Genomic DNA, 26,252 nt, shown 5'->3' with positions numbered 1-26,252 from the left:
ATTGTGAGGCAGGCCGTGTGTAAGGATTTCTACTCCAAAATATCGACTCCTGTTGCCTAGAGAGATAACATTTGCAGCCTAACACACAAAGAACTTACTCAGCATTGATACAACGCATTTTTTTTCTCCAGACTTAAAACAAAAATTCTGGTTGACCTTTATGCACAACTGTGTCATTTACTGACACAAGCGCATGAAAGCGCATCGGTGGTCTTCTGTTATCAGGGACTCAGAACAAAGGGTAAACCCTACGCCGCAAATTCCATTTATTTTGGACACGTCCTCATGTCACAAGACTTTTGATCGCTGTTATCTGCCGATCAGTCTGGCTGGTCTGATCAATGAATAAAAATTCCCCATCATCACCGTTTGGGACATCAAAGTGACCTTAATCAGTACAAGTGACAAAGCATTTTCATGGATCTCCCCACCTCCCGCAGGCGAAGTCAGTGTAAATGAGAAGGTTAGAATTGTGGGCATCCCTGACATGACGATTTTTCTCTTTTCTTTTTCTTTTTTCTTTTTTTATCTTTTGATGACATTCGATCTTGGGAACCTTTAGCTTTCTAAATAAAGACATTAAAAACAAGTTTTCACACGATCAACCAAAAATAACATCAAAGATGGAGCTTCCGTTGTTCCAAAATATATTGATACAATCCTTGTTTTGGAAGTGCTGCATGTAAAATGATATCTATATGATGGGGGTGGTACAGTAAAAGAGGAAGAAAAGAAGAGAGAGACAGTCGCTTTCCAGCCTCTCTCCGCCTTTACTGTACATACAGGAGTTGAAAGGAAGGGGAGTGAATGATGGAGCTGAGGTTGAGTTAAAGGTTTTTCTTTTTTCTTCTTCTTCTAGACTTAATTTGCTATTTACAGGGGCGTTACGGAAGTCCATATCCCGATCTCGGTGCTCATGCGCGTTATAAATAGTAAAGGTTAATTAGTTAGCTGAGAAATTGGATCAGGGGCGGGCAGTCAGAATTTGATCCATAGTCAGGTAACTCAAGCAATCCCTATTGTCACTGCAATCAGACCTATATAAATCCTCCTTGACGGACAGCAGTCACCACAGCACCTCACCTCTCAGCTGCATCACCGTCCGACCACGGAGCAAACTTCTAACGCGGTAAGATGCGGAGGACACACGGAGTTCACGTCTGCTTCTTTACATCACTATGTCTTTTTTTCTCCTTTTTAAAAAAAAATGCATATATTGAGTCTTTTTACTTCTGAAATGGCTTTTACTAGTTACCAACAGCATGCAGCAAATACATCAGAAATATTTAAATAAGAAAAAAAAGAGAGAGAAAGTTCTATGTAAAAGTTTCTAATTTGCTGGCTGCAAGATCAGTGGCTAACTTGCCAGGATGCAGGCGACCTATTGCCACTTTGTTAGGTTTTGCTCTTGCTTTTACGTCGCACCTGTCTAAATGTGTTAATAATTCACCATGGCTGTTCTTCCTACAGGAATAAAATGTCGCTCTCATCTGTCCTTTCTGCTGATGCCATCGACAGCGCCATCAAGGACTGCCAAGGTATCCTTTTTCACTAATATATCTTTTTGATCTCTTTGTACACATGTACAAGGTGCCACCGCAGTCCAGTGGCAACGGATTAGATGGCTCAATTAAATAATTACGCACGTATTCAAAGTGCTTTGGTAAAGTGCTTGATTCTATTTAGCATTAAGGATGTTTTCCTTCAGAATTGCTTTCTCTTGGCAGACTAGAGATTTGATCTTCTAGTTTCAGCACTGTGTAGGTGAAACATAAACACAACGTGCCAAATATATATTCTCTGACTTTCTTGACAGGGAATATATAAGTCCATATTTGAAGGAAGTCTGCTCTTTACAGAACTTTTTTTTCTCAGGTTAATTAACTTTTTTTTGTTCCTTGAAGGGGAGGTTTGTTCACACTGGTTGTAAAATGCAACTGAAGTAATATCAGTAAAAAAAAAAGAAAAAAGAAGGAAAAATAAAGGCAAACGTAAAACCTTAATTAATCTAAACCAGAATTAACAAGTGTCAAATAAAATTCTAGTAATTTTTTTTATTTAGTTAATTTAATGGAATAATGGGCTTCAAAAATGGTGGAGTTCCTGACTGGAAAGTAAAACCTTTTTGAAACTTAACATTATTTGTTCTGCTGTGCAGAAGCTGCACATTTTCCGCAAGATTATTAAGTTTAAACGTGTAAATAGTTGCTTCAAGTAACCAATGGTGTATCTGCAAGTAATCATTGATTATATTTTCAGAACTCTAAATATAACTAATGCAAAAATCATCCCTCTTTACAATTGTTGCATGACAATATTTACAAATCAGGACAGTTTCCAGTAAAATCTTTATGCCTCATCTCGCAGCTCCTGACTCCTTCTGTCCAAAGAAGTTCTTCCAGTTGTGTGGCTTGAGCAAGAAAAGCCCCCAGGATGTGAAGAAAGTTTTTGGGATCCTGGACAACGATGCCAGTGGCTTTATTGAGGAGGAAGAGCTGAAGTGAGTCGTCAACTTTTGTTTAGTTTCCTGTGAAGATTATCTTCATCCTCTAGAAGAAAAAAAATTGCAGTAATCCTAATCTGTTTTTGAAAGAAAATCCAATTTCTCCTTTGCATCCTTTCACAATATACTTTCTCCTACACTAATCAGATATGCATACATGTTCATGTGGTTATAGCTAACTTTTCAGTATGCCTACATGTGTTTTTTTGGGCATTTTATTTAATTTTATTTTCCATCTGATTCAATAAGACATCTGTTTTATTCCCCAAATTGTCCTTGAGTGCTTTTTGTTTTTTGCTGTTCGCTCAGATGAAAAGTTTCCTCTGGCTTCATGCATCTTCTTTTCCTCCCATCAGGTTTTTCCTCCAGAGGTTCCGCCCTGGGGCTCGGGTCCTGACGGACAAGGAGACCAAAGGCTTCCTGAGTGCCGCTGATGATGACAGCGATGGAAAAATTGGAGCGGAAGGTGAGATTTTCTGTGTTTGAATGATGTGTCATTCCAAAATGCAGATAAGTCAGAGCCCAAAAGAGAAACTGTCAACTCTCTATTCAACATTTTTGTGCGGAGTTCTAATTAGTCTGGTTCGAAGCCAAGAGGGCTTGAACTCCAAAATGGGTTCTCGAATAAGACCTTCTTGGGTTGACTGAATGCATGATGTGTTGCCAATACCATGTGTCCTACATAAAAAAAAGGCAAAAAAAAAAAAAAATCAAAGCTTTAAAGTTGTGAAAAATAACTAATCTAATCTGGGCCAATTTTTAGCACAAATCCAACACATATATAATTATGTCTCTTTTTTCCCCACAGAATTCCAAGCTATGGTCCTGTCCTAAACCGGTGAAAACCCCTCCACCTAGATCTCATCTTAACCTATCGCCTTCGGCTGAACACATAAAGGGCTCCTACTTTAGTGCTTTAGTCATTTTCAACCTAGTTAAACAAAACCCTTCCTAATGTCTTCATTTCGATGTGTTCCTTTTCACTAATATCTACATGTCTGTCATGTTTTTAGCTTTTTGGTTCTTCATGTGCTTCAGACCATCATAAAGCTGTGTTGCCCAAACTAATAAGCACCTGTCTGCTAAAATAAAAGAATAAAACCGAATCCCAATTGCTTGTCTTTCCTTCTTTATATTTAACAGTGCCTTAGATTGAAATTTGAGTTAAAGTGGTTTAAATAGAAAAAAAGTCAAAAATACAGAGAAAGAAAATTATACATAACTATTTTACAGAACAGAGGTGTCCTTGAATGTGCACTCCTCTTTATCTCGCACTCAGTAAATAAGATTAAATATCAGATAGTATCGGGTATATAAGAAGTCTACAGTATGTGTGTGTGTGTATCTGGGTGTGTAGGAGGCAGAAAAATCATAGATCTGTGGAGCTGTAGGGCCAGGGGGAAAGAAGCAGGAGGGGTGACCTTGCTGACCACCTGAGTGTCACTGTGGTCGGATCGAGTGGCTCCTGACCTCAGCTTTGTAAATAAACTCCAACACAGCTCCGGCTAGGAAAACAAAACACAGGCGCACAGAAAAACCTTTGCATTTGCAAAAATCAAATGGGAATTTTGACACACACAGCCAACCGTGCAAAAACCTTGCCCTCACAAATGTGAATATGCAAATAAGGCATCCATCTCTGCGTTATGCTAACTGGAAGTGCACGTTCTCAAGGCAAGTCTCTTAAGAAGTGCTGGTTCAGAAATTTTCGGAGAATAATTTCAAACAGTAGTTTATCATATCGGCCACTCTGAAGTTCCTCCTTCCACCACACTTTCAAATCAGCACCACACTGCATTTTTACCCTCTGCACTTACAGGATTCAAGGAATTAACATTAACAACTACCTCACTCTTCTCCCCTCCGAGTACAGAGTAGCATTTTTAGAGCTCCTACTTTAATGTTGTTGCAATTATCCTGAGATTGCAGGGGGGAACCTGACTATTAGAGCACACCTGATATTCACAGCCACCCCACGGGACATACCCTGGCATTAGCATGAGGTCATGGTCACCAATGTAGATGCTGCAGTTATACATTTAGCAGCTTCATTTAAGCTGCTGGGAAAGATGTTACTTGGTTTTGTCACTTTTATTGAAAGGATGTTAGGACTTCTTTTTAGACATTTCACAGTAAATTGAAGTGACACAAAACATTGTCTTACAAAAAGTTTAATACCTGATGAACTATTTAACATTTTGTCACAATACAACCACAGGCCTTATTTTTTTATTTATCCATTTTTTTTATTGGGAGTGGTATAAACCAATATAAAGGAGTGCTTATTTGTAAGTGAAAAGAAATCAATATAGTTTTCAATATTCCAGTATAACCTAACAACAGAAAATTGTGTGGATTTGTCGCCAGCCCATCTGACTCTATAATTTGCACAAAGAATTTTGCTACAGTTTCACCTGCAAGTAATTTGGGGTACATCTTATGAAAACAGAATGGGTAATCGTTTCAGTCTTATGGTGTGCAAGACTATATTTTGTGCTCCTTCTTTTCTTTCTGTTGGTGCGTCACTAGGCAAAATGCAGTAATCTGACAAACGATATGTTCATCATGGGTGAAGAAGCTGTGGCGGGGGGGGCACAAGGGCCTCGATGTTCGTCTGGACAACAGAGTGGACCGGAGATGGAGTAGTGAAGCGGCACACAAGGAAGAACGGAGCAGACTGCACTGCTTGAGGATGCCTGGGGTCCTTCAGTGTTTGCAGCATGATGCTGCATATCTTCCATAAATCTGCTTTGGAGTGTGCGAAATATTTTGTCATTACCTGTTGTGGCAGGATCATCAGAGGGTCATTGGCTTGCTAAGCTTAGATTAGGTTGACTTTGTTCTGGAGCCTTTAGAGAGGCTTGTGAAAATAGTTGTGGTTTATTAAAGGAAGAACATAATGGACAATCCTGGGCATCCTTTTAATTCGATGACATTTTATCATCAAATTTGAAGAAACTTGAATATGTCAATTTGTGCCTGTCCTGTTTGCGCCTGTTTTTCAACTGGATTTTTCTTTTTAACTAATAAAGAAATTTTGAATCATTCTATGAGTTCTTGATCGGTTATTGCTCTCGCTATATATTCTCTATTGAAACTAGGTACAGACTTTGACTGGGCCATTCTAATACATGACTATCAGTGAATCTAAATCACTCTGCTTTAGGTTCAACTGGTGTTTAGGGTTGTTTTCCTGCTCAGCCTTATTCTGAAATCTGTTTCGGCTTCCAGCAGTTTCCCTTCTGAACAAAGACATTTCCACAGGATGATGCTGCCACCGCTATGTTCTACAGTGGAGATGGTCACAACGTTTGGTTAAAAAAAGGCATTGTACTGCAGTAACAATTGCTAGATATATTATGATAAACAACTTACTGCTCACAGACACTGAGAAAATTAATTAAATTACCAGGCATTCATAGCTGCTGTCATCAGTTTCTGATTCTAATCTGTGCAGCCGCAGTGAGGTGGGGGTGATTGGGGGCGAGGGGAGACCACTGCGCTGGAAGAGGGACGAGCCTGGGGGAAGCCAAAAGGTAACACAACCCAAGCTACACGCAGTGGATCAGTGACCCCTGCGGGTCAGGAGCTTGGAGTGGTAAACAGGAAGGAAACGTGAGCCAACAAGTCGACACTGATGGCGGGATGTGCTGGTGTGGGACAGCAACGTGAGGTAATGTGACAAGCAGTTTACCTGGACTCAAGGGCAGCGGGAGGTAGAGCAGCAGCAGAGAACATGGATCTGTTTCTGTGGAGAAGACAATGTGAGGAAAAATGACAAACTGCAGCAGTTCTGGAAGCAGGCTTTGTTTTCAGTCATCATTTGTCAAGGTCTTAAAAAAATCTATTTACACCTCACTTTTCATTGGTAAAAATGTGAATAAAGCTGTGAAATCAACATTTGTTTTACGTGTAATCTTAGACTTAAGTTTAAGAAAACATTATTTGGAATACATTTATTAAATTAAGGGAAAACATACTTTTTAATTTGCAAAATGATCAGTGGCAGAGTACTACAAAAGCAAATATGGTCATTTTTTTAGCTATTTAGAATAATTTTTTCTTTATATATGTTGAAGTGTACATTTTAATGTCAAGTCATCTTTTCCTATTTCTATGAGATACAATTATAGCACTGTAAAGAGGCTCAGTATTGTTGAGGAGGAAACAATTGTCCAATAGTGGACATCTTTACCTATTAATTGTGGGGGAAAAAAATTATGTATGGCATTCAGCCTAATGCTAAAAAAATGAAGAACACATAGCCTACATCATCTCTTTATAACTTCAAGAAGTAAAGATGATGACATGTTCTATAGTTGTGTTTGATATGAGATCTTAAAACCCTCTATGGCATGGCGTTGCCCTCAGACAACAAAACATACATCTGTACCCCATGTTGCTCCTTTATTTTATTTTTGGAGGTTGATGATTTAAAGTACCTCCAGACATATTTTTGTCCGAATAAAAAAGGTACTGAGGTTCATCTGACCTTTTACTTAGAAGAGGAGCAGTCTTTTTTATGAAGCAGAGGTGCATGCTATACCTTGCCTCCTACTTGTAAGTTATACATCACTTTACTTCATGTTTAAATGTGGGTCACTCCAACTAAAAATATTTTCATACCTGTGAGTATGTAAAGAATCATTGTAGATCATTTCAAGACATTTTTTTTTTTTTATAATTTATATGCTTAAACTTTTTTTTTGTTTGTTGCCTCAGGGCAACATTGCGCAGTTAGGGCCCTTTTGCTCTGACAATATTATTTTAATGCGATGATATTCAATTGATTACAAAATAATTATCACAGTCAATTTTTTTTACTTTATTATTGACTAACAGCAACAGGAGATGGATGCCAGGTCATTTCATGGACAAAATGTGCATGGTTTATAAGTTGGGGTCATTCCTGATGAAAACATGAGGATCCACTGTAAAACCATTATTTCATTGTTTATTTATCCTCAAAACTGAGATCAGTCCCAAAGGGTGATAAGTTGGTCATCAATGAACAAATGACCCCATTCCAAGGCAGGCAAAGACTGAGGCAATACCTGCCAAAACCAAAAATATGGGTCTGCGTGGTACTTTGTATGACAAGTGCAGATGGTGTTCCTTACAACCTATACAGGGCGAGCCATGCAACCACCAAATCTACCAGATATAGGAGCTGGTGGAAATGTTATCCTTTACTTAGCTCAAATTCTAACAAAGAATCAGAACTACAAACTCTTATAAAAAGAACCTGCAGTGCTAAGTCCATTCACTGATGTGAATCTGGTCGCTACAACCCATAGATAATCAGATAAACAGATGAGGATTCCCAGGTATGCCAACAATCAAGTGCCAAAAATGTGATATATTCTTTTTCACATCAGCAAGCAATTCCTTCCTGATGTTTAAGATATAGTAGGGAAAAAAGACTGATTTCAACATCCTTAGTGATTCTAGCTCTGCCAAACATTACACATGTACAAACACACAAATGCTTGTTTTAGTAACTAGTTAAATGTACCATTCATTAATGAAAGTTAGTTGTTTATTTTATTTTTGGTGAGTTGGAACCATGTCTGATTTATTTTTGTCAAAAAAAGTTTTTTTTATGAATATAGTTTTTTCACTTCTCATAATCACTGTAGAAACCTTGGCGTTCTAGACCCCTTGTAGCACAATGTTGCCCTGAGGCAACAAACCCAAATCCGGTTCCGGGAGGTGTCAGGGTCCGATTTTATGATTGATATGTAATTAAGGGCCACCAAGCTCCCAAAGAATGCAGGAAAATATTTTTCCCCCAAAAAAATAAAAAGTCATGCCATAGAGGGTTGAATTCTCAGAAGTTTCAGGCATCTTTTGTAATTTTCTGTTTTAATGAATAGAAATATAATTTGAAGTCAATGTGAGACCTGATATACTAACTATGAAGCATAATTTTGTTCAGCTCTCACTGGTCCATAGCTTTCAAGGTTTTTAAAGAAACTTTGCAACCAGGAAAAGAGTTTGAAATGTTTGAGCAGCACATGGTTACAACACAAATATTAAACAGTCTGCACATCTAGTAATTATGTGAAAAAGAACATCCCCTATAATCCATGAAAGCACTCAGGGTGAAGTCAAATTTGTATCAGTGAATACTTAACAATCCAAGACTGAATATCAGCATAGTTACCTAGCAGCTGTACCATGTGGTTCCACTGGGAATGGCTTTACGCTCCACTGAACGTCTTGTTTGTCATCCTTGTCATCATTCCACCACCAGCATCTTAAAAATTGTCCCATTTCTTCACAATATTATACAAGTTTCCTTCCAAAATGTTTGTGTGCTCTTAGAGGCTTCTTCAGAGTGACTCTCTCAGCAAAGCTGGCGCGCAGCGTTGTTTTCCTCTAACTTTTCTTTGTCTTCTTGGGATTAGCTGCGGCTGGTATTATTCCAAATTACTGGAATGGTCTACTCATCTGTCAAATGTGTCTTGGCATTGTTCTTTTCAAGGAAAATTGTTATACAATATGAAGTGGTAATGATGGTGTAGATGTCTGTTTACTGGCCACAATGAACTACAGACACTAACAGATAAGTTTGAGCTAAAAAAAAACAAACAAAACAAATCCACAGAACTTTTCAATGAATTAGAATAATATTAAAAAGTGAAACGGGTTATGCAGATTAACTGCACAGATGGATGTTTGAAAGCTCTCATTTCTGTTAATTATGATGACTTTTCCTTGTATATGTAATAAAAACATAACATTTAAAATGAGAGATTTTACATCCAACCAATAAGCAATTTTTTAAAAAACAGAAATGTGGCTCAATAAAACACATGTTTAATACCTGCTTTTAAACATTATTTTCAAAAGACACTTTTAGTCTGAGAAGAGGGCCTCATCCAAACACATATCCTACTTTATTGAAAATATATGTATGTATAATTTCAAAGAAGGAGCCTTTTGCAATTCTTTTCATAAAAAGAACTTCATACCAACCGGGAAAATAAATACATATTAAATTAAAACTATAAATATTTATAAAACCAGCCAACAAGAATCTCAAGACACATTAGAAAATCAACTCATTTTTTTCTGTAAATAGAAAAACTAAACTAAATTTCCAAGCCAGCAAATATTCTTTGACTGCATTGCATTTGTTACACACAGAAAACAGCAACAATGTAAAACGTCTGTTTATTGACAGTTACAGATTATTCAGATTATGTACAAGACTAAACTTGTGTGTGAATGCTTGCAAAATTTGTATCATTTTGACAATGTAATTTTAAACAACTGATCTGTAGGGGAACATGTAAAAAATGTGAAATATCTGTTCATTGACAACTATATATTTTCTTTCAAGATTTAAAACATATTTTAATCCTCATTAAAAATATTTTCATTTATTTGGGAATTTACTTTGAAATGTACAAAATAAAACGTTTTGTAGTCAACGTCATATGGCAGTAAGGTACCAAGTCAATTAATGTAATAATAATAATAATAATAATAATAATAATAATAATAATAATAATAATAATAATAATAATAATAATAATAATAACAATTTATCTCCTTCTGCAAAGTGTTCTTGTATTTTCATTCATGTAAATTTGCAAAATGCTGTTAATAGTTGCATTTTAGTTATACTTTACACATATCTTAACATTTAAGCTATGTTTAACTGAGCTAAATAAATATGTCATGTGATTGTTAATAATGTAAAGTGCATTTAGTTGGAATTAGGCCTTTGGGACTGACACAAATGCCTACCCTGCTGGTTTGTGTGGTACCTCAATAATTGATGACCTTGTTTCATTGTCACTAAAAACTCATATCAAGACAGGAGTGTCCAGCTCATCTTACGGAGTAAGTCTGCCTGAAACTTTAATCCATCCCATCTTCAGCTGATAACAAGCGCATGTGCTCACGCAAAACTTGGGAGGCCGAAACATGTGGAGGCTCACACACATTTTCTCTCATTCCCACTCTTTTGGAGCACCCAACTATCGGAGACGTTGCTGCTTGACATTGTGTATGCAAAGGATCGCTGTGAAAGATTTAACTGCCATCATAGGACATTTGAATGGGCTTTGCAAGCTTACCGTAAGAACTCTATTTATAATGCAGAGGGTGACAGCTCTGCCACCGCTCCTACACAAGCTGAGCCTCTATGATGTAAGTGTGTAGATTCCCTTCATTATTTATGGATGACAACCTACAAACATATCAGTGGCCATTCTTGACACACACAGGACATTCGTGGAAGGTGATTTCTTGAAAGGCATTGTTGTTCTTCGTAGAAGCAAGTGATCGGTTGTCTGATGTAATTCAAGGAGTCTCTGTTTCATAGACTGCTGCACGTTTGCAACATGAATCTTTAAGACACACCCTGCTTTAAGCCCTGTGCAGTTGTTACATGTGCTGACGCATCCTCAGACTCTGTAAGGGTTGTCATGAAGCAGGAGACCGGTACTTTGCAAAACTTTTCCAAATGAGAAGGCGCAAATAGGACAAGGTGGCAATCGTCTTCCAGGATAAAGTTGCTGTGCATTACTTACTGTATGAAGGCAATTTGTCTGGTTGGAGAGGTTTGCTCATGGTTTACTTGTGGATGCTGTAGTCATAAGTATTATTTTGCCCAAATCTTCCTATCATTAAAAACCGTCAGTATGTAAATATGGAGCTTAACTTAAAACAATTTGACATCATCTTTAAGAAGTGCAGACTGCAATGAGATTTTGTCATTTTATATACACTCAACACTCATGTTAATAAATGATTTTTATAGATTTGTCAGCTGCACATCAATGATATAAATCTTCAAAAACCCCACTTCACAAAGATGCTTTGTTGCACTGAGATGTGCATTGTGAAATCTATGCTAATACGCCGCCATGTGCAGGAATGAATGTTGCTGCTGAAATCTAGACTCACAAGACCAAGTAAGAGTTTAAAATTGGTGATCCTGTGCATATTCTAGCATTAGAGATGACATTCTGGATACTTTGGTTGTAACAAGTTGTTATCTGCTGCTTTTCTGTAATATCAAACATATTCTCAGTGGCGCAACTACGCATTATTCAGGTGGATGCAAAACATCCACCTGATACCATTTCTGGACTGTACTCTTCTTTTGTCATATTGACAATTTGGAAATCATCTCTGCAGCTAAAAATGTAACAAATATGACAACTTCTACTCAAAACTTTATGCCCCTATTCTCCGTTACTGAAAAGGTCTTCCCCTAAAAACAACACAGTTAACACAAACTTCTGAACATAGGTTTTATGGGCTATTTAACAAGTTTGTCTCTGTAGCCAAAGAACTTATGACTGTTTGCCAATTTATAAGTCGAATTTCTCATTAATCTTGTAAATTCTAAAATTCTAGATTTATGCCACTCATCCTTTTTGGAAATTAAATGTTATCTTTGGTTGTTAAATTCTGAACAGAATTAAAGCTGCACATTTATAAGGCACCACCTAATGGGATTCAGACCGATTGCCTTGTTTAGGGTGTTCTAAAAACCCAAGAATTTGTCTGCACCTCAGGCTTTCTTGGCGACAAGATCTATTCATTACCTATGAAAACTCCTCCTCTCACACCGTTGAATTGTGAATAATTTAGATTTAACAAGCTGTTGTAATATTAAATTTAATTGTGCACAATTTTGCTAGCCTCCTTTCTGGTCTTGGATGTTGAACATGAGCAAGATGGGGCATGAGTGTTTATCAGTAAATGTCTTTCTCTACTTAGGTGTAATGTTCTATTAATTATCACCAGTGGCGGGTAGTAACTAGTTACATTTATTCTACTAATTTTACTTGAGCAACTTTTTGAAAGAAAAAAATGCTAAGGAGTAGTTTGACCACACCATACCTTTCACTTTTGCTTCAGTAATATTATTTTAAAGTATCTCTACTTTTACTTGAGTAAGCCTTCCAGATACTCTACCCAACATGGATACCTGCAGTGAATGAAGAAAATGCATATTTTAGCAAAAAAATGCATGAGACACAGTTTATGCTGAAGTGAGACCTCTTGTTTGTATTCAAGCTGTGTTGTTCTAATGCTACTTTCTGTCTACTTACTTACCCTGTTAAGCTATTTGGAGATAATGAATATACAGCTACCACCATTGTCAATGGAAGTACTTTACCATAAGTATTAGTTTCACATGATTTTTTATTGAACAATTTGTTTGGAGAAGTGTTTCTCTCACATGAATATATTTTGTGAGTACGGTATATCATTTAGTCGTATTCATTTAGTTTAAAACAGAAGAGTTTGCATGTAACTTAATATTTAACTTAGACTGATTACATAATTTTTAAATTTCACGTTGGTTGTTACAGTATCTCAGTCTGGAAGCAGCTTTTTCATCACATACTTTTTACTCTGTAAAGTTATTACTTTGATAGCTACTTTTCACTTTCACTTGAATAAGATATGTTACGTTGAAGTAGCTCTACTCTCACTTGAGTAAAATTTTATACTTTTTTTGTGTGAAATCCTAATTAGTGTTTTGATCTAAAGGCTCACTATGTCTCATTATGTTTTAAGGACAAAAAAATCACCCACTGTTTTAAATATAATGTCAACTAATGCAAAATAAAGAAATGACAATATAATATCTGCATTTGGCGGAATTCAGCTCACCATTATGAAGAATGCACATATCAAAATCATTGTGTTTTGAAAAAAAGAGCAGTATCAATCATGGAGTAACATAAAAAAAAACTATGAATCCCACAGAAATATTAAACAATTTTTTGTTATTTGTTTTATGTTTGAAAGTAGCTGTATTTGCCAGTTATTTTGTAATCTCATGTACTGCTGGTGCGCGGAAATAATCTGAACGATTAAATGGCGCCCTCTTGTGTTTGGACAACCTAAGTCATGATTCAGTTAAACAGATTTTGAGTTCTTTGACTCCTCTACCCGTTTCCATTCACTGAATAAAGAACAATCAGAATGTAGCCAAATGATACACGTGGTTTTTAGCAAAGTAAGGTTTTTGTATACAGCCTTGTCATTATGTTGAGTCCTGCTGTTGCATTAGGACTGCAAGTAAATATGCAGTATACCATAAATTTTGCTAGTGGAACTAATGTGCACTATGGCTGTGTAATAATATCGATTTTGCGATATATATCGATATTTTCTTTCCTAGAAAAAATTCGATATTCATCCGCAAGTATCGTAACATCCAACTGTCACCTTGCTCACTCACTGCTTGCTTCGCCAGGAGAGTGATTAGGTCATCAGGCTTAGAGTGATTCCTTCAGATGTTAAGTGTCAAGGTTAAAAAGATATCAAACTATTCAAAGCAGGGTACTTGGTTCATTTTATTTACTTTACAAATGCATGTAAGCTACAGTTTGTACTGTTTCAATTAAAGAAACATGTTTTCTCACCACTTCTTTGATTCATTTTGTCTGTGTCCATGTCCAACCACAGCCAGGTATTGTGTAGTTGGTGCTTTTAATCATTTTTCAGTTAAATTAATTCAGTCCAACTCTATAACAGTCACAAAATGTCACCAAAATCACTCTATCCCTTTAAAATTTTTCAGAAAATCGCAAAAGTTTATTGAATTGTATCGTTTCCTGAATTTTGCAATATATATTGTATCGTGAGCAGAATATTGTGTATCACATCGTATTGTATTGTGAGATTATTGTATCACTACAGCCCTAATGTGCACTGTTCAAGAATATAGTTTGTATCTCCTTTATGTATTGGTTTCAAATGCTTTAAGTTGTAAAAAAAATTACCTTTGGAAATATTTCTTGATTTGTTATCGTGTTAATATGCTATTGATTTGTATGTTGTTATTGAATTAAAAAAAAATATGTACCAGAATTTACATAGTATTATAATTTGTCTGATTGCACCAGGTATTACAATCAGTTGCTCCTCACTTAAGCAGCCGTTTTACCAGAAACTACATTCAGTTTTTTTTCAAAGATTATTTTTTAATTGAAAATCTTTTGTACAGGTTCTCTTTCTTGAGGACGAGCATTTCCTATCTCTTATAGGTTCATCTCATTCATCTCAATGTTTATTTTTCTTCTGAAAATAACATGTAGACTCCTAAATGTGAATGACTCTGAGTAAAGATCCATCCAATCAAATTCTGACTTCATCAAACTACCAACATATAAAAAAGAAAAAAAAATAGATTGGGAAATATCCACATGAAAACACGAATTCTTTGTTTTTAGTATGTTTGGAGATTGCAAGAAGTACTTTAGAACTAAAACCAATGAAAAATAAATTGTATTACTTTTAAATTAAAATTGTATACTGTTACATAAAAACTCAAATTAAATTTACAAAATAATATAATAAATAATTTATATTTAATAAAGAATAAAACACATTTTTTATTTGTTAAAATTTTTTCCTGCCGGATGTGACGACACCGTGGCCTCTCTTTCCGGTGCAGGCGTGTTAGCAGCACTCGCTGCATGTCAACATCACACCACTTCCGAAGGTTTTTGTGTTTTGTGTTTTAAGTGTTTGTCCCTGGCACTGGTCCGAGGTGCTCCGCCATGTCCATGTACCAGGTAAAGCCCGTCTCTCCGGACATAAAGATTGATTTGCCCACCTGCATGTACAAGTTACCAAATATCCACACGAGGCAAGCGAACAGCTGCAGCTCGGACCATGCGCTTCAGGTAACCGCTTATTGGTTTAATTTCAGTCAGGATTTTTAGAGCTATCAAGCCTCAATTATAACATTGTGCCTTTCCCCCTTTGCTATGTATTGGTATACGTTCGTCCCAGGTTGTTTATTTTTAGCCAAGTTAGCTTCCTGTGCTTCCATGACTGTGGAAATGTCAAATCTGGCTGATGCAACCAGTGCTCTATATAGTCATGAGATTATTATATTATCAAAAGCTAAATGAATGACTTTACTGACTAAAGATTATACAAAAATCTATCTTTTTAGGTCAACTTCATGTGTGGTTTTTAGAAAATGAATGAAAATGAAAAAAGTCACCAACTAGATTTGACTTGGCCCATTAAGAAATAATCACTTTCTTCAAAAGGGATACTGAGCTGCTGATGAAAAATGCCTTCCTGTGTCAAAAAGATGAGATTTTTTTTTTTTTTTTTCTCCTCAATAATAAATCTCTCAATGGATGTTTGCTGTGATCATGGTTATGATCAGCGTTTAAATTGTTGAAATAGGATCAGAAAAGAAAACAACACTGCAATGTTTTATGGTGAACATAAGAATGCCAAAATGATACAGCTCTTTAGCTTCTAAGACATCACTTACAACTTTAACATTTTCTCACATTATTTAGCAATGTGAACTATGTAATATCTTTAATAAAATACATAAAAACATATTATCTAAATGAACGCCTTTAGTGACTAAAACCAACAGTCCATCATTAAAGACAAGCAGAAGGTATCATTTCTGATCTTTGTCACTGTATTTAATTTGCTGTTGGTTTAGTTGAACAGGTTTAGTCACAAGATGCATTTCTTAAGGTAGAACAGCTGACTTGCAGAATACTCTGACCGAACAAGTTTCTCTGTTTACAGTTTTTTTTTTCCTGACTTGATGGTGAAAGAATGTTCCAAGACTACAGTGTTGAACTTCGTAATATTCAAATCTTTTGGCATTGTTTTTCAAATTGTTTTTGAAACATTATGCTTGTTCTAATCAAAGCTTTATATAAATGTCAATCCTTTTTTTTTTTCTTAAGGAGAACACAACATTTTGTGATGTAACAGTGTGTTAAATAAAAATACTTTCATAGTTTAATTTTATTTTCACCGAAATGGCGGTCAAGCATCTCTTTTTCCTGAAGCTGTTGCCGCTGCTCTGATGGAAGAGATAGAGATAGAGATGGAGGCAAAGCTTCCTGTAAATACTGCTGTGTAGTCCCTGTTTATCAGCGTTGCTCTGCGGAGCAGTTTACCCAACTTACCGTCGTCAGCAAAACCTTCTCGGTGCTCCTTTGCAGTAATATCCAAGTGTTTCTTTTCTTTTCTGTCCAGCAAGTGGACAGAAAAGCTTCCCCTTAATTGCTATTTAATGATATTTCCTATAATGGGAACTCTAATATGGAAATGTGTTATTTATTTATATACATATTCCAAAAAATTAGGCCCTTATGAAATCATAAAGTATCTAGACCAGGTAATTAGCAAGGCATGCAAAACTTCAGCAAAGTTTTTCTTATTATTATTTTGTTTAATAGTTATGTATTTAGGGATTTGTTGTTGTTGTTAGTCGTCATGTTAACGTATTGGTTAAATGCAGTCACTTCAGCTTTGCAAAGCCAAACTACGTCGTCCTGTCTTTCCAGAATGGCGACGTGGACCCGGCTGTCAGGGCTCTGGAGGCGCGTCAGGATGAGATCATGAGGAAGCTGTACGAGCTGAAAGCGGCGGTGGAAGGCCTCGCCAAGACTGTGACGACCCCAGATGCGGATCTGGACGTGACAGTCAGCAGCAGCCTCTCCTCACAGAGCTCCAGCTGCGACATCTTCAAAGCAACTAAAAACCTGGACGCGCTGCTGGGGAAGGTAGAGAAGTGATGCGTGTTATAGCATGTATGGCTAACTGGGCCATTAGGGCTTTTAGATTTTGGAGAAATTGTAAGACTCTACTAACCAGCTCCCCCAATCTGTATCGGAAGCAGTCTTGGTATGTTAGAGGATTTGGACAGATGGTTTCACATTTGTGGCTGCTGTAATGGTTTAACTGTAATAGAGAAATCGACTTATTACTCACGACACATTTTCCTTCGTCCGTTTAGGACCTGGGCACTCTCCGGGACATCGTCATAAATGCAAACCCTGCGCAGCCTCCCCTCACCCTGCTGGTTCTCCACAGCCTGTTGTGTCAGCACTATCGGGTTCTCTCCACTGTCCACGTCCACTCTTCGGTCAGCAGCGTGCCGCCACAGCTCCTGTCCTGCCTGGGTCCCAAACACGCAGACAGTTACGCTCGCCATATGTTCCAGCTGGGCTTCACCCTCATATGGAAGAATGGTAAGAGGGCACTGATGCAGGTTCATTATAGTTATGCTCGGCCAGTTTCAGACTACTAGATTTTGATTATATTTGGGTAGAGAGCAAGACTGCACAAGATGAATTGGATAACGATTTCTCAATGCTATGACAGGAATATCTGTCGAAATTAGCTTACGTTTTTTCTGAGCTTCCTCTAAAAGTAAAAAGCAGGTGCAGGAAGGGAACGCTGTGAAATTCTACCCAACCTGCAAAATATATTGTTGGCATGTCGAATTTGCATGCACAACATTTGCATGGTATTGCCATTTTGCACTTGCTGATATTACAGTAATGACTGCAGCATATTGTGCAGGTCTTGTAGAGATACACTGTTTAGAGATTTTGTGAAGCCAATTGAAGGCAACCAATTTATTTTTTATTTTTTTCCATTTTCTTCTTTGATGATCCTGCCCTATTATCACTCAAAATCTGTTTGTGCTAGTGTTAACGGACTGGAAAAAGCTTCCCTCAGACCAGCCAGCAATAAAGTTTAGTTCCTTATCGTCCTTGTTGACACTCACAAGCCCCTGGCTTATTATTTTTTTTGCCATCTAAGTTCTCTTGCACAAACGTGTTTTTTTTTTATGTGGTTACACCATCATCCGTGTAGCTCTTTGAGATTTAATCTGTTTTGTTTACATGTGTTTACGCTCCTGAGGCTGTAATATTATTGCACACAGGAAACAACTTTCTGGATCCACGCTTTACTCACTCTCCTCTATTCTTGCTTATGTTTGTTGGCTGTAGTATTATTTTCATTTCTTGCTTCTTATTAGCTGCTACTGCTCCTAACATCTCAAGTCAACAACCGGCTCCTTCATTAGATTTAGCATGCCAGATATTTGGTCAGAGACTTTAACTTGTCATATCACGTCCTTTGATTATTATTAACTATTATTAGTTTGTTTTGTTTTTTCAATGTGAAGAGTCTTTACAGTCCCCTGCAAAAGTATTAATACCCTTTGAACTTCACGTTTTGTCACAACCACAAATTTCAGTGTATTTTACTGTTTTGTGTGGAAGCAGGGATAAAGTTGTGAATATTTTTCCCTGTTGCCAGTTTACCTGTTGTGATGGAAAATGGATTTTGGACCTCATCTCATGAAACTAAGTTGGCAGTAAAATATGGAGTTGAAATCTCAGGGCAGAAAATGTCTTAAGTAAAAGTAAAATAAATAAATAAAAACTGTGCATATGATTTTAAATTCTGCATTAATGCATAATAGTGTTCCGAAATCTGTCTATTAAGCCTGTGTGGTTCATCTCCGCTGAACCACACAGGCTTAATACACATTTGTGCTGTTTAATTTGGATGTAATTTCATGTGAAAGCATGTGGGCAGATTGCTGCTCAGCTTGTCTGATGTTATAAAACTTAATTACCGTACTATTTACCAGGTCAAAGTAATTACAAGAAACGATAAGACGTGAGCTTTCAAGTAGGTGTTCTGCTGCTTTGTGGAATGATTAAGACGTGGAACTTTATTTGGTCGATGGCTGTAAATATCAGGAACAAATGAATGAGGAAAACAGCAGAATATTTTATGCTGTTTCTTACCTGTAAGTGTTGACGTTATGCTGTCATCAAAAGTTAAAAAAGGGAATTTGTTTTGTGAGATTTGTTACTCAGATGCATTTTAAATGTGGTATTCTGGTGACTGGAATGATTGTGGTTAATAAGTCCAATTTCATTTTCTCCGTTAAATTATGAAATAAGACTAGGAGGAGGCGTGTTGCCTTCAATTGTCCAGCAGACACTCATTCTCCATAAGAAGGGTTAAGAAACCGTGGATCCTTATTAAAGAAGCTGGATATTCATAAGGTTTGTTGAGGCATATTACCAGAAAGTTGAATGGAAGGAAAAAGTGTGGTCACGAAAAGGCAACATCTTGAGCAACCTGAGATTGCCTTCATGCCGTCCGGCATTTAAGTTGTTCATGCGATATGTGAACGTACATTTCAACCAGAAAACACTTTATTTGATTTTCAAATTTTATTTGAAGCTGAATTTTAGTTAGTTACCTCTCATCAAAATTAATAGACACTTGTAATTTATCATTCTGTTTTGAATGTACATGAACATCTCTTTTTTTTCAGTTAAATTAATAATCTTCTCGGTGATGATTGGATTTATTGAAAAGTGCCTGTCCTGTGTGTTTCTTATTTTCCCCCTTGCTTGTTCGCAGTTCCCAAACTGGAAATGAAGTTCAGCGTCCGCAACATGTGTCCCATTGAGGGCGAGGCCAACGTAGCGCGCTTCCTCTTCAAGCTACTCGCTCCCTACCCCAGCGACCCCGCTGTGGCCACGCTGGTGGACAGCTGGGTGGACACGGCCTTCTACCAGCTGGCAGACGGCAGCGCCAAGGAGCGGGCCGCTGTCCTGAGGGCCCTCGGCTCCGCTCTGGGTCGTGGCCCCTGGCTCTGTGGGACGGAGTTCTCCCTGGCCGATATCGCCTGCTACTGCTGTTTGTCGCAGAACGGCTCAATGTCCGCCACCGCCGCTAACGTTCAACGTTGGATCAAGTCCTGCGAGAACCTGGGCCACTTTGGTCCTGCAAAGCTCCTCCTAAAGTGACCAGGGCTTTTCTTGGACCACATGCAACATGACAGAGGGGTATTAGAATAAAAAAATGATCTCAGCTATGTCTTGAACTCCTTCTAATTCTTCCCCACCCTATTCTAGTGTACTGACAGACTCAGTGGGTAAAGTCGTGTTAAAGTATTTATTTCTGCCATGCTGCTTTTATTAAACGGGGGGGAAGCATGAGAGGATTACATAGACAAGCACTTGGTAAATTAAGTTTAAGTACTGAGGGAGGTAATAAACACACTGACTACGCACCTCCTCCAACTTTGTGCCTAACATGATCCTGTTCTAAACGTGTGCTAATGTTTGGGGTGTGACTAGGTCTTTTCACAAGTAATACTTTATACTATTTGTTTTCTTAAAACATTAAAAGACTTGCATTTGGATCAAACGTTAAACTTGGCTTTGCTTTGTCTTTTTGTTCCCTTTATTTAACTTATTTAGAAAACAACATGGTCATTTCTGTAGTTCACATCTTTGCCCAAAAGGAGCAGAAATATAGGCTGACTTAAGTATACTTCCAAATATACTTAGTCACTTAATACCTTTATGTGCTTCATGATAATATGCTGCTGAATGGTGACCAAGGAATGTAATGAAAGGCAAGAAAATACTGAGCAATGTTTGTTCCACCAAACCTTAGGATTCTCTAACAGTTGCAGGGGAATCTCAATAAATTAATGTCTCAAAGTTATTTTATTTCAGTAATTCAATAATGTGAAACTCCTATATTTAGTGCTATACTGAATGTGCACGCAATACTTAACTGGGACACTTTGCAAAAATCAACCTGTGACTCTGCTGAAGTGTTGAAAGTACAGGTTGACTTAATGTGTCCTTTGGCTTGGCACATATATTTATTTTGGCCTTACAATGTTGAATCTGGTATCTTGATAAACTACTGATTCTAAATGGGGTTTACATCAGATCCGTTTGTTGGTCAATCAAACACATACCATGATCATTAAACCAGATACTGTATTTATTGGCAGTGTAGGCGGACGCTAGCTGCTGGAAAATAAAACCAGTATCTACCTGTGGTATGTGGATTTCCACATTAAATGTAAAATGCTTGTTAATCTAGAAATTTGGACCACAGGGCCACATTCCCATCCTTTTTCCTCTTTAGACCCGGTTCTTCTGTCCAGTCTTTGGTTTGGGAGTAGCCTGGCAAATTATATTTTGTATGCCAAAATGGTAGCTAAAACAAATATTCATATTGAAACAGCACAAAGGTACAGATTGACAGACATCTAGCTTAAAAAAACCAAACATTTTTAAACTTATCACTAGCTTGTACTGTGACAGTTTTGGATTTTCTGCATAACTCCTGTTACTTATTCAGTTCTCATAATCTGATGTGTGCAGTAAAATCCTGCCTCTCTGTCTGATGTGGAGTTTCTCAACAGTCCATGCCTGTCTCTCTATAGTCCTCTGTGGCTGCTATAGGCAAACTTGCAGGGACTTCTCTTGAATTTTCATACCTTAACATTCATACATGCAATAACACTGAAAGACAACCTAATCTTATGATTTCTCATTCTCTCTGTGGATGGTTTTGGATCCTCCCCAGAGTTTTGTTTATGACAGCTTCGGTCCGTGCAGAGCTTGCGCAGAAATGTGTTTGTATTCTCTGACAGGCTCCTGTTGGTCTCCAGGCAGCTGTCTGACAAGACGAAAGGTCTTAGCTGACATCTGGGCACATGGCATGGAATACGCTTGAGACGCTGCAGCACTGGAGTTTAGCTATTTGTGAATATCTTGCTTATAAATACAGGCATCTATGAACACCAATCAGTGTACGCTGATGAAGCCAAAGCTGCACACAAACACAGTTCTTTGCAGAAACTTTCACCATGAATATGAATGTCAGGTTAAATTGAAGGGTTTTTTCAACTTTTGACTTCAATGTATCATTAACTTGCCTCTCGACTGCAGTCTTTGGTCATCTACAAGTGTTTAGGTCAATTCTGGCTGAATAATTGATCAGTATTGGCTGAATTAGTAGAGTTAATTTAAAATGGCTAATTTCTTGGTGGAAATCTTAATCCAACCTTGTGTATGTATCTATGTATATATATTTATATATATATAGAGAGAGAGTGAAAACTGTGAAACTGACAAACTGTAAATTAGCAGGCTTCGTTGCTAATTGTCTTCTTGTTAGTTCAAATGGGACAAAAAAAAGCAGACACATACGAACGTTTTGTTTGCCTTTTTATATACGATATAAAACACACAGAACAAGATGCATTCGTACTTAACAGCTGTAGAAAAAATAGCCCAACCAAAAGACAAAATCCTTTCAGTTTAGCTTCTTGGGCTTTTCTAAAATCATAAAAACAGCACAATACGAAGATGCTTTTTGTCAGCTCATTCTTTCTGAATGTCAGTGGTAATGATTGTCAATCAGATATTTTCTTTTCATTAGGCCATTATGGAGGAGCAGAAGGATGCTTCACTAATAAAAAACAGAAAGAGGAGGAAAATGCAAAAAACACATTAAGGCTAAAGAGCCTGAAATGAGACAATTTGTTATTTTCAGTCATGATTTAGCACATTATGGTTTGATTCCACACAAGTTGAAAGGTTAGGACAAAAAAACAAACAAAAAAAGTCATTCTGTTAACAAAGGACACACGCTGCTGTTGTATCTTAAAAGCTGAATACGTTCGAAGTAGTCGTCTGTTAGAAAGTTTCTCTGTGAGGTCATGAGGTTGCCCTTCTGGCTGAAGAGGCGCTGGACGGGGGCCGTCGAAGGCAGGGTGGTGTTGTATTTGAGAAAAAGCTGCTTCACTCTGGGGAAATCCTGCAGACACTCGAGGCTCTTCCCCGTTCCCTCGACGTACTTGCGGATCTCCTCCGTCACCCCTCGCTGCTGGTTCTGAGTGGAGGTCTTCGCCGACCCGTAGCTGAAGAAGTCGTCCTCGGATTTTATCGTGGACAGGTTGCGGCTGGTGTTGGCCTCGGGCACGTCGCTGGGCTCCATCTGGGAAGCCTCGGTGGCCAGCAGGGAGCACATCTCCTCCCTCTCGGAGGCCGCCATCCACCACAGGCGGAATTGCGGGGTCGTTGCCGTGGCGATCTTTGCCTCGTTGTTGGAGAAAAACTCCTGGAATCGAACGTCGATCGCCACGGCAATGCTGTTGATGACGTCGCCAAAGTAGCTGGCTGCGTCCTTCTGCTCGTTTAGCTTGTTCTTCAAGCTCAGGATGGTTGGGATGACGAGACCGAGGTAGCACTTCTGCTCCGCTTGGAAGAGTTCGAGTGCAAATGCGAGAGGGTGGAACACAGTCACGTATTCCTTGAGGAAGGCCATTTCCTCCGGCTGCAGGCGGGTGACCTCCAGACGGGCACAGAGCTCCGTCAGCTCCCGCTCACTCAGAGAGATGATCTTCTGCACGGCACAGTACTCCACGTTCCAGCGGATAACGGCTGGGACGACCAGCGGCATCTTTCTAATCTCCTCTGCCACTTCCATTCCGATCTGGAGATGGTGGCACTTGTTCCATATGGAGAACACCTTGGTCATGGAGCTGTAGTGAAGCTGACACATGGGCCCCTCCGAGATGGCCTGCCAAAAGTCCTCAGCGATGATCTGCTCCAGGGCGTGAGACGCGCATCGCTGCACCGGGGGCAGGAACAAGAGCATGTCCTGCTCTCGCTCGCCCTCCAGTATGGTTCTCACATTCTCGAAGAACCCAAAGTCGTCATCCCTTTCCTGACTGTCCGCCACGAACTCTCTGAAGACACTGGCAAAAGGGCTGGCGTTGTCGGTGACCGTGGTCTGGACCTTATTTTCAATGTTGTACGCCACATGGGTGTCGTGTATCCGCCCAGCAATCGAGTCGTATGAGATCGTGTCCTGCAGCCGCGGGAACCCCAGAGCGGCAGACTTTCTCTCCAGTGACTCCGGATCGATCCAGTGGCACGTAATGCCAAAGAAGCTCCTGTCGTTGGCCGTCCAGATGTCTGCTGTGGTGCAGATGTATTGGATGCTGCTGAGCTTGACCAGCAGCTCCTCTCGCATTCTGGTGAGGCCTTGGTCCACTTTGGTAAACAGGGTCACCCTGTCCATGACCTTTAGCCCCTCCGTCAAACCTGTGATCAGCCTCTGGAAACCAGGCTGCTCCAGCACGTAGAAAGACTGACAATCCTCAACAATGAAGCTGAAGATGAGATCATCGATCTTGGACTGGGTCAGGCATTTCGAGATGATCTCTGCTTTGAGTTTTTTCAGCTGGCAGTGTCTGCTTTCCTCACCGTTGTACTCCTCCTTCTTTCTCCCTCTCTTTGCATCAGGCCTGGCTTCACAGCCCAGATGTGTTCTCTGAAAAAAAAACACACAAAAAAAACAAAGACGCGTTTCAGGGCGGATGTAATACAACTTCATGCAACTTTAGAAACTTGTGCAATACAAAAAAAAACGACAAAACTATCGAACAAGCAGCTCATTCTTTTCTTGGAGGAGTCTGCAGCGCCATGATTGGACCATGTGTAACGTTATTCATTAGCTGTTCATTCATTTACTCGGTTTTCAAACCTGAACGCAAACTGAGCTGGAGATCTTCACATTCACGCTGCGTTTCTCTAACTTACGTCTAAATGCTTCTTTAGGTTTGACGTGGAGGTTTTCGACGTGGACAGCAGATTGACCCTCGGCAGGCACAGATTACATTGGACGATGATATTTTTCCCCTGATCAGCCTTGTACGTGAAATGGTGGCGATAACGCCAAGTGTTAATGGCCGATTTAGTCTCCCCGCAGACATCACCCTGCTCCACATCCATTTCAGACGCAATGTCTGCCGCTAAAGACGAGCTAAAACACACAAAAAGTATCGTAATCCGATTTAGTAATCTTGATTACACGTAAAGTAACGCTGGCTGTGAAGAAATCCTCGTGAAGAAAGGGGCAGGCCTTTGTTTCCATGTTGCTCAGCAAGTGGTGAAGGAGAGGACGCCTACGTCATCTTCCTGTTCGCGAGCGCTTCAGCACAATGCTGAAGTGGGTTCAATGCGCATGCGCCTCAAAGAAACGGACCCGTAGTTGTGACGTCATAGTCAATATCTGTTATTTTGAGGTGCACCTTTTTTCTCCCCCCCCATTTTCTTTTGGAGCTACCTGGTGCCACCATTAGGTGGTGGAAGGTAAAATAATACAGCGTTTGAACAAACAATACATAATCTATAATAAATAGATGTTTGAGGTAAGTTCGGTAATTGGAGAATTTTTTTTTAATTTGTTTTAAATTTTGTTCTAAAAACACATGTCATGTTTGTAACTACATATTGTGCAACATTTGAAACTAAATCCTATGTGTTCTTATCTTAGTTAGTCTAACTTTAGTTAACTTCATGCAGTGTGTTTCTGCTTAAACTTTTGGGGTACTATATGCAAAAATGCAATTCAGTGTCTGAAAATCTGAATTTTAAGATCAATAAAAAATTGATTTTAAAGAAAAATATCTTCTGAATAATCTGCTCATTTCCAGTGCCTGGTTGGTCCTTCTTTTACTTCAATTGTTTCATCAATATGGTGAGATGTGGAATATCTGCCTGTGTCACTGCTGAGATGTAACAATGTTGCTTTGACTGCTGCATTTAGCTCATTTGTATTGTTGAGTCTGGTGTCTTCTTCCTTTTAACAATACCTCATAGTCAGGCCACTTTGCTGGCCAACCAAGTGGAGTAAAACCATGGCCACAGAAGCTGCTCTCAGATATTTAGGCAGATGTGTACTTTGCATATCAAAGTACACATGGTGGAGGACCAACACCAGAACACGACATGGAACACAAATCATCACTGACTGTAAAAACTTCACGCTGGACTTCAAGCAGTGTGGATTCTGTGCTTCTTCACTCTTCATCTGAACTCTGTGACACCGATTTCCAAATGTAATACAAACTTTAATCACATCTGAAATAAGAAATTTGATCTACTGAGCATGCAGTTCAGTTTCTTCTCTCCTCCTCCCAGGTAAGACAATTGTGACGTTGTCCCAGAATCAGCATTCGTCTGTGAGTCAGTCCACTCCTTGTGAAGATTCTTCAAACCACTGAATAGATTTTGCTTGACATGTGTTAAGTCAGCAGTCTTTCCCATGACTTTGTTGCACTGAGAGACCATAG

At 38.6% G+C, this 26,252-nt stretch overlaps 3 protein-coding genes across 4 annotated transcripts; 2 read left to right on the top strand and 1 right to left on the bottom strand.

Annotated features, from left to right (window-relative positions):
• The first annotated feature begins 783 nt into the window (after positions 1 to 783).
• pvalb8 (parvalbumin 8) lies at positions 784 to 3,609 on the top strand. The gene is made up of 5 exons (XM_008416836.3): positions 784 to 1,129; positions 1,471 to 1,538; positions 2,368 to 2,500; positions 2,860 to 2,969; positions 3,312 to 3,609. Exons 2-5 carry the CDS (start codon positions 1,478 to 1,480, stop codon positions 3,335 to 3,337), a joined length of 330 nt encoding a protein of 109 aa, XP_008415058.1. The 5' UTR covers positions 784 to 1,129; positions 1,471 to 1,477; the 3' UTR covers positions 3,338 to 3,609.
• An 11,305-nt stretch (positions 3,610 to 14,914) lies between these two features.
• Positions 14,915 to 20,516, top strand: aimp2 (aminoacyl tRNA synthetase complex interacting multifunctional protein 2). 2 transcript variants are annotated; one of them, XM_008416838.3, is made up of 4 exons: positions 14,915 to 15,063; positions 16,825 to 17,043; positions 17,277 to 17,511; positions 19,718 to 20,516. In XM_008416838.3, exons 1-4 carry the CDS (start codon positions 15,049 to 15,051, stop codon positions 20,104 to 20,106), a joined length of 858 nt encoding a protein of 285 aa, XP_008415060.1. In that variant the 5' UTR covers positions 14,915 to 15,048; the 3' UTR covers positions 20,107 to 20,516. The 2 variants fall into 2 exon arrangements, with proteins under 2 accessions (XP_008415060.1, XP_008415059.1); XM_008416837.3 differs by having other exon boundaries at positions 14,917 to 15,174.
• Positions 20,517 to 22,318: 1,802 nt separating this feature from the next.
• LOC103469266 (uncharacterized) lies at positions 22,319 to 25,128 on the bottom strand. Its single transcript, XM_008416839.3, has 2 exons — positions 24,718 to 25,128; positions 22,319 to 24,448 (listed from the first exon to the last, which is right to left on the bottom strand). Exons 1-2 carry the CDS (start codon positions 24,907 to 24,909, stop codon positions 22,736 to 22,738), a joined length of 1,905 nt encoding a protein of 634 aa, XP_008415061.1. The 5' UTR covers positions 24,910 to 25,128; the 3' UTR covers positions 22,319 to 22,735.
• Between the last annotated feature and the right edge of the window lie 1,124 nt (positions 25,129 to 26,252).

This window comes from Poecilia reticulata, chromosome 8 (genome assembly GCF_904066995.2).
Source record: "Poecilia reticulata chromosome 8, P_reticulata-male-v2, whole genome shotgun sequence".
NCBI classification, from domain to species: domain Eukaryota; kingdom Metazoa; phylum Chordata; class Actinopteri; order Cyprinodontiformes; family Poeciliidae; genus Poecilia; species Poecilia reticulata.
This window is presented reverse-complemented; position numbering and strand designations above follow the sequence as displayed.